Genomic DNA, 12246 nt, shown 5'->3' with positions numbered 1-12246 from the left:
GTGCTGCAAAAGTAAGAGACGTCATCGGCACCGTCTTTCTTATCAGGCTGCTTCTTATGACAAAGATTTTCATCCATTGTTGACTAGATCTATATCTTATGAGTATTATAGAAAACTTCTGAAGACTTTTCTGTTTTCCAAATAACTAAGGGTTCCTTTTATCAAGGCGTGCTACGGGGGTTAGCGCGTCAGATATTTCATCACGCGCTAACCCCCACGGCAGCCTAAAGTCCTAATGCCTCGTCAATGGAGGCATTAGGTACTAGCGCAGCAGGCGGTTTAACGCGTGGTATTCCGCGCATTTAAACTGCTACCGTGCCTTTGTAAAAGGACTCCCAAATTTTTTTGCATCACATTATTTCTGTATTTTACCATAGCCTAATCTTTGTTTTTTAGTTATTCCCAAAGCCACTAAGGTAAAACACTGCTGAGGCTCTGAAATACCAGCCTCCACCAGGGGACTCGTGACACCCAACAGCAATGTCTTATTACCGCCCAATAATACTCTCCAGCTCCCGAAGCACGGGTACCCACAAGGGCCCCACTAGGGAACATTCCAAAAAATGGTGTACCAATAGATCCCGAAGAGCCGCACAGCGTGGGCGACAGGCATCCGGCCAAAAACCCCATCTGATGCCCTTTAGAGCGCCTGATGTAGGCCTTGTGTAAAATATTTAGATGTACCTCTTGCAAACCCACATTTGGGGAGGCTGTTGCACATTCCCGAAAGCACAAAGCTAATTCCTCAGCAGAGACCAGCTCTCCCAATTCAGAGCTCCAATCCTCCGCCATCCAATCTAAAGCCCATGTAGGCTTCCATGCTTTCCAGATTTTGCATAGATGATGCTTCTATAGTTGACTTTGCCTGTTTTTATTGTCTCTTGTTTGAGACATTGTATTTTGCTGTTCTCTTTTTTGGTTGCCTTCTGTATTTTCTTCTGTGCAATTGATCCTTTAATAAAAATATTAAAAAAAAAATAATAATAATAATCTTTGAACTAATGGTTGTGCGTCCTAGAAATCTGTTATTATGTTATGTTTGCACCTGAGGGTAATGAGGAACCATCTAAGGAACTGCAAAGGGAAAGAATGCATTTCTTTATTTGTGAGTGTCTAGACAGAGGCAGGCCTGAATCTATGCATGAGTGACTTGAATTATGCTATAGAAGCCTGACAAGCAGTGGCGTAATAAGGGGTAGGGAGTGGTCCGTCCCGGGCACGGTCTCAGTAGGGGCTCCTGCCCTCCTCTCTGCCCCCCTGCAGTGTGGGTCCCTTCCCTTCCCTTGTACCTCTAATTTTTCCTGCATGAACAGCATTATTTAACTTGCTGCCCTCGTCGGCGTCACCTCTCTCTGACATCACTTCCGGGTCCCGCCCCTAGGAAGTGATGTCAGAGGGATGGCCGACATGGGCAGCAAGTTCGTAATGTTGATCGTGCCTGGAAAATTAAAAAGGTATGGGGGAAGGAAAGGGAGAGGTAAGTGTGCGGCAGAAGGGGGTCAGGAAAGAGGGAGATAGAGAAGAGGGGGGAGGGGCGTCACCGCCCCAGGCGTCACTTACCCTCGCTACAGCACTGCAGACAAGATAGGACTGGTGAGGAGAGGAGAAACCATTGTTAATGTAATTGTTGCCATGCTAAGCCCCCAGACTATGCCACAACCAGACTACTACAGCCAAACCTCGGTTTGCGAGTGTTTTGCATGATGAGCAAAACACTCACGCAAACTGTAACTCACAAAACGAGCGTTGACTCAATAAGCAAGCATGGCCCACCTCCAAACCCTTACCGCCAGCGACATCACCAACCCACGCCAGCACCACCGCTTTGCCTATGCCGCATCCAGCTCCGCCAGAAACAGGAAGTGCAATCAAAAGAGGGTGGAGCTTGGATGACGGCATGGACGCAGTGGTGGACCAGTCTCTTGACGAGGCCTGCTCAAGAAGGACAAGTACTTGCTAGCTGGCGGGCTGCTGGCAGCTGGCGCCAGTTGAGGCCCTGGGGTCAGCATGGGAGGCGGGGTGAGTCCAGCAGGGGTGGATCAGCACCTAGAGAGTCCCAGTGTGGGGGGGAGCAGTTACGCACATGAACGGCAGTGACAACGGCGCCTATCCGGGTTCGGTAGCGGCGGCAGTTTGACTACAGCCAGCACCCTGTAGCCATGGCGCACCATTACCACCCACACAACCTCCAGGAACATGAGCGTCCTGCAGTACAGCCCCTCTCTGGTTTCCAGAGCTATGTGAGAGCCAGCAAACAGCGGCAGAGTCCTACCTGAGAGAGCTGGAGGAGCCACGTGAATAGGTCCATGGCTGAGGCAACGGTGGAGGCGTCGCTAATGGTAATTCAGTTTTTGGAATCTGGAACGAATTGTCCGAATTTCCATTCATTTTTATGGGTAAATTTGCTTTGATACAGTGGCGTACCAAGGGCGGGGCAGAGGGGGGAGATCTGCCCCAGGTGCACGCCCCAAGGGGGTGCACAGCTGGCTACCCACCGGGGAATAGGCTGCCGCCGGGGAATAAGCTGCCACTGTCGCCATCGGGAACAAGCCGGCACCGAGTTCTCCCTGCTTTTCTTCCCCGCGGGGCCGACCAACTCTCGCCACCCATCAATTCTGATGTCGGAGAGGACGTTCTGGGCCAGCCAATCGCTGCCTGGCTGGCCCGGAACATCCTCTACGACGTTACAATTGACGTCGGGCGACAAGAGTTGGTCGGCCCCGCGAGGAAGAAAAGCAGGGAGGGAGAACTCGACGCTGGCCTGTTCCCGATAGCGGCGGTGGCAGCAGCATGTTTCCCAATGGCGGTGGCATTGAGGATGGCAGAAAGAAAGAAAGGGGGCAGGGTGAAACAAAGAAAGAAAGAATGAAAGAAAGAAATGGGGCACCAAGAGAGAGAAAGACAGACATAGAGAAAGAAAGGTGGCATGGAGAGAGAAATAAAGAAATGGGGCATGGAGAGAGAGAGAAAGACAGACATACAGAAAGAAAGGGGGCATGGAGAGAGAAAGAAAGAAGGGGGCAGGATGAAACAAAGAAAAAGTTGGGGGAGGGAATGAGGTCTGGAGGAGAGGAAGCATACAGGAGGCTGAAAGAAGGGAAGACATATTGGATACACAGTCAGAAGAATAAAGTGCAACCAGAGACTGATGAAATTACCAAAGAAAGGTAGGAAAAATGATTTTATTTTCAATTTAGTGATAAAATGTGTCCGTTTTGAGAATTTATATATGCTGTCTATATTTTGCACTATGGCCCCCTTTTACTAAACCGCAGTAGCAGTTTTTAGCGCAGGGAGCTATGAGCATCGAGAGCAGCGTGGGGCATTCAGCGCAGCTCCCTGCGCTAAAAACCACTATCGGGGTTTAGTAAAAAGGGAGGGGGTATATTTGTCTATTTTTGTATAGTTGTTACTGAGGTGACATTGCATAAAGTCATCTGCCTTGACCTCTTTGAAAACCCGCGGAATATAAATGATAATTAACATTTTCTCTGTGTACAGTGTGCTTTGTGTTTTTAAAATTTTATTGTTGGTAGATCATTTTGACTTGGCTACAAAGTTAAGGGGATGGGAGGGAGGGGAACTGCTGAAAGACATCTAGTAATCCTTGCAGGCTTGACTGTGCAGGGAATTATTTTTGTAAAATCATGTTTTGTTATGTGACTGGCATTATTTAGACTTTAATTTCTATGAATGAATAGAATGAAAATGATATAAAATTACTTGCTTGTTTTTATGTGAAGGAAAGTGGAGAGAGAGTGGGTTGAGGACGCTGAAGGGAAATGGGGAAGAGAGAGTGGGGAGAAGACGCTGATTTATAAATTGACAATTGTACAGAATATTGTTTCTTTTTATACTTTAATATAAACAATTCAAGGCTTGTGTGGATGGAATCAGGTGGTTTGCAGGAATGGGGACCGAGCTTACGGGGATTAGTCCAATAAAATGGTATTTTTTTATTTCTCATTATTTGTTTTATTTTTATTTGTTAATTTGTAAAGTGGTGATTGTTATGTATCAGTTTTTTCAAATTTACATCTACTGTCTTTATATTTTGCACTGTATTAGAGAACATGTGTTACTGTTTTTGTGGTGTTGCATTGTATCCAGGGTCTGGTTTCTTGGCGGTTCAGTTTAACTTTTGTCTACATATTTCTATTTTTAGTTTGTGATTATTCCATATTGGGCGAGGGTGTATCTCTGTTCTGTGTGTATGACAAGAACATAGTTTTCAGTTGGCATTGACTGCAGGATTAATTGACTGTGCGGGATCTGGCTTGTTTAGTTTTACAATGTATGTGTTGGTGTTCTAGTGCTCACTGCAGTGTTTAAGATGCTGCCTTTTCCTAGGTACACTCTTGTTGTGCAATATGTGGATTGTTACTAATAATCATATTTTTCATATAGATGGGGGGGGTCAAAAAACGATGGGCCCCTTGTGTCACATATGCTAGGTATGCCACTACTTTGATATACGAGTGCTTTGTATTACAAGCATGCTTCTGGAACCAATTATGCTCGTAAACCAAGGTACCACTGTATTTTGTTTGTCTGTTCAGTAATAAAGTTTTCTATAGATTTACATTGCACCCTGATGTGTGTCTGCCAGCCACACTGCCACAATGGTCTATTTGAAAATGAACCACCCTCCCTGCAGGTAAAATATATGCTCATGGTTCTTTCACTTGTCTGGTTGTTGGGGTCTGCAGCTGTTAATTGCCACTCCCCCCCCCCCCAGAAAGTGCCATCCTAGGCAACCACCTGGTTTGTCTAATGGTTATTTTAGCCCTGCAGCTACTAATCGGAAAGATAGAACTGGGAAAACAAGAAATACCTGAAAAGCTGTTTTCTTTTTGGGGGGCTCTTCTTCTCTTTTTTCCTCATGTTCTTCTTCTTCGTCGTCTTCACTGTCAGTGTCAAAAAGAGAATAGTCCCCACTGCGGATCACTACAGAAGAGAGACAAGAGAAAGGAGCCCAGACAACCCTATAATATCAGCTACACACACCAAAATTTCTTTAGCATATCAGAGCCCCAGTCTACCAGCAGATCTATTCCAAACGCTGCATGAGCAGCAGAGGAAGCTTCTTTAGAGAAATTTATGGCCTTGTATTACACTTGTGCACACAAACATACATACTTTATGTTTGTTAGCAAATATTTGGAAATTTTGTTTTGAAAATTAAACCGGATATCGCCCTGCCCGGTGGCAACATGTGCGACCACAGGGTATACGGAGAGGAGAGGCGGATCTGCCCGGGGGACGTCCGCCCTGAAGCTGCTGTGTGGACTACCTGAGGGCTCACAGTTTTTCTAGATGATTGCGGGGGAGTGTGTTTTGGGTGTTCTTCGGGGAGGGGGGGGTGGAGCTGTTGCTTTCTTGGAGCCGGGGGGTGGGTAGTGGTTCTGAGGCTGTTTGAATGGATTGTTGTGTTCTTTATTGTACTTTCTGTCGAGTTTTGGGGGAGTGTGGGGGAGGTTGGGGGCGGTATATGAGGGGCTTCTCTGTTTGAGCAACCAGCAGCGGCCCTGCCATTGGTGGGTCTTCCTTGTTTAGATGGCTTCGGCCTTCTCTGTGGCTGGAGGGGGGGAGGAGATGGGTGGGGGGAAGGGGGGTTGGGAGGAGGGGAGGGGTGGGTGGGTTTGTTTTTCAGGGGGTTAACTCATCTTGTGGGTTCCATGTATGGTTGGGGGCAATCTGCAGCTGGAGGCTGGGCCAGCTGTAGTCTGGACTGGAGGGGTGGGGATTTGGGAGTGGGGGTGGAGGGAGTGCTATGGTGACCTGGAATGTGGGGGCATTAACTCCCCAATTAAGAGATCTAAGACTTTGCACCATTTACAGAGACACAAGGTTGATGTGGTCTTGTTGCAGGAAACTCACCTGGATGTGAAGGAACATAGTAAATTGAGGTAGTGGTGGGTGGGGGATTATGTGGCGGCAGACGGCGTTCACAAGAAAAACAGGGTCATTATCTTATTTAGGAAGGGGGTGGTGTCTAATCTGGAACAGTTGGATATTGACCTGGAAGGACGTTTTGTCTTTTGTAGAGGGGTGATTGCAAGACAGCCCTTTCTTTTTGGTTGCTTGTGTGCTCCCAATGTTTTTGACCATCTATTTCAGAAACGGGTGGTGGAGGTTTTATTGGCGTATCCAGGGGAGCAGATGCTCCTTGGGGGGGGGGGGGATTTTAACGCTGTTTGGGATCCTAGTATAGATTGTTCGGGGGTGGCTGGTAAGGGCAGGAACCCTGGGTCACAAGGGTTGCAGAGCTTGGGTCAGTTGTTTGATTTGGTGGATGTTTGGCACCTTGCGGAGCGGGATTTTACCCATTTGTCGAGAGCACATAACACACAGTCCCATATTGACTATCTTTTGGTGTCTAGTTCTTTGTTTGGGATGATGTGTAAGGCTGAAATCGGAGCGGCCGTCCTTTCTGATCATGCATGGGTGTGGATGCAGTTGATGGTGGATAGTTGTCGGGATCGACGGAGGCGTTGGGTGTTTCCTCTATACCTTTATATGGATGTCCGCTTTCAGGAGATGTTGAGCGACAGCTGGCGCACTTATGTTCATAATAATGCTGAACATCAGGATCACCTGGTCCTCTTTTGGGAGGCCGCAAAAGTGGTATTGCGAGGGGCGATCATTAGTTACACTAGTCATGTGTGCAAGATGCGCGACCGTGAGATCTTGTGCTTGGAAAAGGATTTATGTCGGGCACGTCGGCTCTTCAGCAACACTCAACGGGTGAAGGATAGGGCCCGGTACTTGGAAATTCAAGTGTCTCTTAATGAGTTATTACATCAGCGGGCGCATAAGTCTATGGCTTATTACAAACATCAGATGTACCGTTATGGTCAGAAAGGGGGGAAATTGTTGTCTCATTTGTTTGCTCCAGACCGGGAGGCGAAACCGATCGTTATGTTAAAAGATCAGACGGGGAAACGGATCCATACTGATCAGGGCATTTGTGAGATTTTTCAGCAATATTATACGTGCCTCTATGGTGCCCCTGATGGCGGGGGGTTGAGTGGCTCACTGTATCTTCAGAATATCACTCACCCGCAGATCAGCTCACAGGAATGAGCTAAGTCGGAGGCTTTGATTACGGCGGAGGAGGTATATGCAGCGATTGTCCAGAGCCCTCTGCTGAAGGCTCCGGGGGAAGATGGGTTCCGGAATGAGTTCTATAAACTCTTGGGAGCGGGAATAGTGCAGCCGCTAGCTCAAGCATTTAATGTTATGGTTCAGGCAGAGGCTCTCCCTGAGCATCTGAACCTCGCCCGTATTTTAGTTCTTCCTAAGCCCAGGCGGGACCCGACAGTGCCGGAGGCATACCGACCTATCTCTTTGCTAAATGCGGAGGTTAAATTGTTGGCAAAAATTATGGCCAATCGATTGGCGAGGGTCTTACCCCGCGTTTTGCATGAGGCACAAGTCGGGTTCGTGAAAGGTCGGTCAATTGCTTGGAATATATGTAAATTATTGCTCTCTTTGGAATTGCGGGCTTCCCGGAACCAACATTCTATTTTGGTGAGTTTTGATGCGGAAAAGGCTTTTGACCGGGTACGGTGGGATTTTTTGTTTGCCACGTTGGAGGAGTATGGGTTTGGAGGGTTTTTTGTTTCAGCAGTGCGAGCTCTTTACGCGTTGGTCTTTTTTCCATCTTTAGTGGGACGCGACAGAGCTGTCCGTTGTCATCGCTCCTTTATGCATTGACTCTTGACCCCTTGATTCGGGATGTGTATGCAAAGCCTAAGGTGGCAGGGTTTCAGGTAGGGACCCATCAGTTTAAGCTGGCAGCTTATGCGGATGATTTATTGGTGCATCTTGTGGATCCTGAACGTTCATTGCCACTCTTGTTGGACCTTTTGAAAGAATATGGGGAATATGCTGGCTTGCGGCTTAATTTGTCCAAGTCTGAAGTGTTAGCCTCATCCGTGGATATTCAGGAGGGTTGGGGGACTCAGTTTCCTTTACAGTGGGCTAAGGGGTCCTTCCGATATCTCGGGGTGTGGATAGCTATGGATGTCAATGGGTTGTATAAATTGAATGTTCCTCGTTTAATGCAGTCTACGCGTAGTTGGTTGGAGTGTTGGCGCTCGCTGTCTTTATCGTTGTCTGGGAGGATCCAGTTGCTTCGGATGGTGATTTTGCCAAGATGGCTTTATTTGTTTTAGACTCTCCCCATGCGTCTACTTCGGCAGGACCTGCGTAGAGTGCAAGGCTTGTTTTCTCAGTTTATTTGGGCACGAAAGAAAGCTAAGTTGTCGCTGGTGTGTTTGCAGGGTGATTGGGGGGGGGGGGAGGGGGGATTAGGCTTGCCTGATCTACAACGCTATAATTATGCTTGCCTATTGAGGCACTTAGGGGATTGGCTGTTGGGGTCTTCAAAGTTTACCCCAGTGCAGATGGAGAGGGCTTATTACGCTCCGGCTCATCTTTTTTCATTGTTACATTTGCAGCATAGACAGCTCCCTGTTCGTTTGTGTAACAGCTTGCTGGTGAGATCCCTGCGGGAGGCCTGGATCTGGTTGGTGCACCATTTGGATGGTGATCCGGTAGTCACTGACCAGATCCCACTGCGCGGGCATTCTCCTTTTTCTCCGGGGATTGATAATGTGGCTTTTGTTGTTTGGGAACAGGAGGGGGTTTGGAAGTTGGAGCATGTAATGACGCCGGAGGGTGAATGGATAGGATGTAATGCGTTGCTGAGACGGGTGGGGGACAAATGCAGAAATAGATTTGCTTATTGTCAGTTGAAGCATTTTTGGGCCACTTTAGATCATGGCCAATTGGGCTCCTATATGGGCTCTAGATTGCGGGATTTCTTTGACATGTAGTCCAGGGTGGAACTTTCGGTCTCCCTAATTTCTCGGCGTTTGGCGAGTGTGGAACCCTGTAAAGAGTGGGGTAGATATAGGAGGGGTTGGGAGATTGATTTGCACATACCTTTGCAGGCTTGGAATATTTTGGATCAACTTAAGGGAGTTCCCTCCTTGACTAGAAGTGCGGTCTTGAGGGAGTGCTATTATAGGGTGCTTTATCGTGCATATTTAACACCTAAACAATACTTCTATTGTGAGGGTGCTCTCACTCCGAGGTGCCCTAAATGTGGGACGGAGGACGGCACTTTTGGGCATATGATGTGGGGGTGTAGCCTTATTCAGTTGTACTAGTGAGAGATCCTGCATTATATGCATAATGTGCTTCATCTCGCCCTGGCTGGTTCCCCTACACAGTTGGTGTTAGATCTTCCTGGCGCCTATGGGACGTTGGGAGGAGTGTGCCGACTTTTGTGTCGGAAGCTTAGTTTGGTGGCCCGGAAACGCATTTTAAAATGCTGGACTTCTATAGTGCCTCCTGGATTCTGGCAATGGCAGGCGGCTGTGCATCAATTGGCCTGTTGGGAAGCCAGAGATGCGACCGGGTCTCGTAAAAAGGGGCAGCGTTTTCTGCAAATTTGGGACCCATATATTCGGCAGTTGCATCATAGGGGTCGCAGTCTTCTCTTGAATACTTTGGGTGCGGGGTAGGAGGGAAGGGGGTAGTTTGGTTGGTGTGCTTAGGGGAGGGTCTAGCTGTACTCCTTTTATCCGAGGGGTGGTATGCAGGATGGGAGTTGGATATTTGGGGGGGGGGGTTTGTGGGGTGGGATGGAGGTTGGGGGGGACGGTAGTATTTGTGGTTTGGGGAGTAGGGTGGTTTGGGGGCGGGGGGTGGTCTAGGGTCTGCTCCTATAGAGTGAGGGAATTATGAGAGTACAGATTCCCAGTTTGTTTTAGTCTGATGGTCAAACAGATCTGGGGCCAGCTCTTCTCTTGGGGTGCTGTGGGAGTTTGGGGTTTGGGGTTAGGGGGGGAGGATTGGGGTACTTGGTTTGTGTTGTCCTATGCATCTATGTTTGTTTTGCAAAATTTCAATAAAAATGTTTCAACACTAAATAAATAAGCTGTACCATATTTTGGTGGAAAGATTAAAAAAAAACTATTATGTGTATGCTGAGATTTTAGGTTCACAGTAACAATTTATAGGAAAGATTTTGGTTACACTATATCAAGTTTTCAAACATTTGGCAGTGCTAAACTCAGCACAAATAATTCCTTCCACACCCCCCCCCCCCCACACACACACAGTGAAAGAATATGCTTAAACAACCACTACTCCACTTTAAATATTTACTACATATGCACTTAGTATGTTGCAGCGTCAGAGGTATTTTGAGGATATTGAGGATATTGTCCCTTTAAGACCCAGAGTCCAGTGAATGTTTGCATATTGCCCTTCTGAGTAAAGTCATCATTAGCCATGGCCATCAATTATCCTGGTTCTCTGTATTTTGTCTTTTTATCTTCTCAAGAACCTGGATTCTAGTTCATCTGACCTTTCCTAAAAGATCAGCTGAATGAATGCACATTTCTGCAGTAAAAGATTATGTTTGCAAACAACTTCTGGAGGAGTGGCCTAGTAGTTAGAACAGCTGTCTCAGCACCCTGAGGTTCTGAGTTTGATTCCCACTGAAACTCCTTGTAACTCTGGGCAAGTCACTTAACACTTCATTGCCCCAGGAACACAATAAGTACCTGTCTAAAATATGTAAATCGTTTTGATTGTGTAACCACACAGAAAAAGAAATATATCAAGTCTCATCCCCTTTATCCTTCTTTCTGTGCTCTTTGGAGATACTTAACCAAATGCTAGTATGGCTTTGCCATTGTTTTATTTTATCATGGTTTATCATTCTCCCTGTGAGAAATTCCCTAACCCCTATTTATCCCATTTGTCTGTTTTAATTACCGTATATACTCGAATATAAACCAGGATTTCGGGGCCAAAAAATTGGCCCAAAAATGGGGGTCATGGTTTATATTTGGGTCAATGCCCCCTTCCCGGTGCTCAGCGGCTTCCTTACTGGCTCCCGTGAATTCTCACGAGACTTATATTCTAGTCAACCATTTTTCCTCCTTTTGGGGGGAAAAAGGGGGCCTCGACTTATATTCGGATTGACTTATATTCGAGTATATACGGTAGATTGCAAGCCCTACAAACCAGGGATTGTCTCTTACATGTTTAATGTACAGCACTGCGTAAGTCTAGCAGTGCTATGGAAATGATCAGTTTACATGTCTTCAATACAACTACTGCTACTACTTATGTATCAGATTTCATGGTAGAAGTTAATGTAAACTGTGTGGCTCTGATCTTTTTCCATTGTGGTTCATTTCCAGTAGCTTGTTTGCATATTAGTCGCATAAAAGGAGCTTACTGGTTGTGTGGTTCACCCAAGGCTGCCACCATTTCTTCTTGCCATCACCTTCCTGTTTGTCAGCATCACCATCTGAAGTACAAAGGGGAGGTTACGGCCTTGTGTGGAGGAGAAAACAGTTAAACAGAAATTAGAGTACTCACAAAAGGTTCTACTCTAAAGCTGTATAGAAGATGACCCTTCTCTCCCATAGAAATACTTAATTCATTGCAAATGCAGTTCCGCAGAGTAACCACAAGATGACAGCATTGTTCCACCAATATTTTGTAACACAAGCAAAAAGGGGACACTTGGGCCCTGATTCTATAAACGGTGCATAACTTGTAAGCATCATTGAGTGCAACTGTCAATCATCCACTAGTCGCTGTTTAAAGAATTTTGCCTAGCGGTGCCTAAGCAGTCTTAAGCCCTGGTAAACATTGAAACCTTATGCAAACTCCATTTATGCCAGGTGCACTTATTTAGACCAAGAAAACCCTAAGTTAAAGCTCACCCAAACTCTGCTGAGAACCCGCCCCTAACCACATCTATATCTTCTGGGTACCTCGGAGTAGATGTCTAGCTCAACGTGGTTGATGCCAACCGGGTTAGGCACCTACCAGCTAATTAATTTTAAAAAAATTGTTTTTCATCACTTTTTAATGGTGATTTATACTTAATGAGGAGCACAAAAAAGGGGTCAAGTAAAATCCATAGAATAAATATACAAACAAGAAAAGTGGAGAAAAATGAAAAGTGCCTAGATGAACACAGGAGGGACACAAAAAATAAAAAAATGCTTACAGTAAAATCATGAAAACTTTAATAGAAATGTTGCAACAGCGGAATAAAACATCAAAGGAGGACCCAACACGATTCATGTTTTGGCAGTGCGCCTTCCACAGGACTCCTCAAAAATAAAATAAACATGAGTAAGGTCTCAAAATACTAATTAACCCCCTTCCTTTACAAAGCCGCAGCTTTTTTAGCGCCGGCCGCAG

General features: G+C 46.4%; 1 protein-coding gene across 6 annotated transcripts in view; it reads right to left on the bottom strand.

Annotated features, from left to right (window-relative positions):
* The window catches only part of LOC117369215 (piezo-type mechanosensitive ion channel component 2-like), a 209942-nt gene that overhangs the window by 59400 nt on the left and 138296 nt on the right, over positions 1 to 12246 (bottom strand). For all 6 annotated transcript variants that reach the window (XM_033963416.1, XM_033963420.1, XM_033963419.1 and 3 more), the window contains 2 exons: positions 11267 to 11338; positions 4835 to 4947 (listed from right to left, as the gene is read on the bottom strand). In XM_033963416.1, the coding sequence (XP_033819307.1) occupies positions 4835 to 4947; positions 11267 to 11338 (185 nt within the window). The remainder of the gene's footprint in view (positions 1 to 4834; positions 4948 to 11266; positions 11339 to 12246) is intronic.

The sequence above is a fragment of the Geotrypetes seraphini genome, chromosome 11 (assembly GCF_902459505.1).
Source record: "Geotrypetes seraphini chromosome 11, aGeoSer1.1, whole genome shotgun sequence".
NCBI lineage: Eukaryota > Metazoa > Chordata > Amphibia > Gymnophiona > Dermophiidae > Geotrypetes > Geotrypetes seraphini.
Note: the sequence above shows the minus strand (reverse complement) of the source record. Positions and strands in the feature narration are given on the sequence as shown.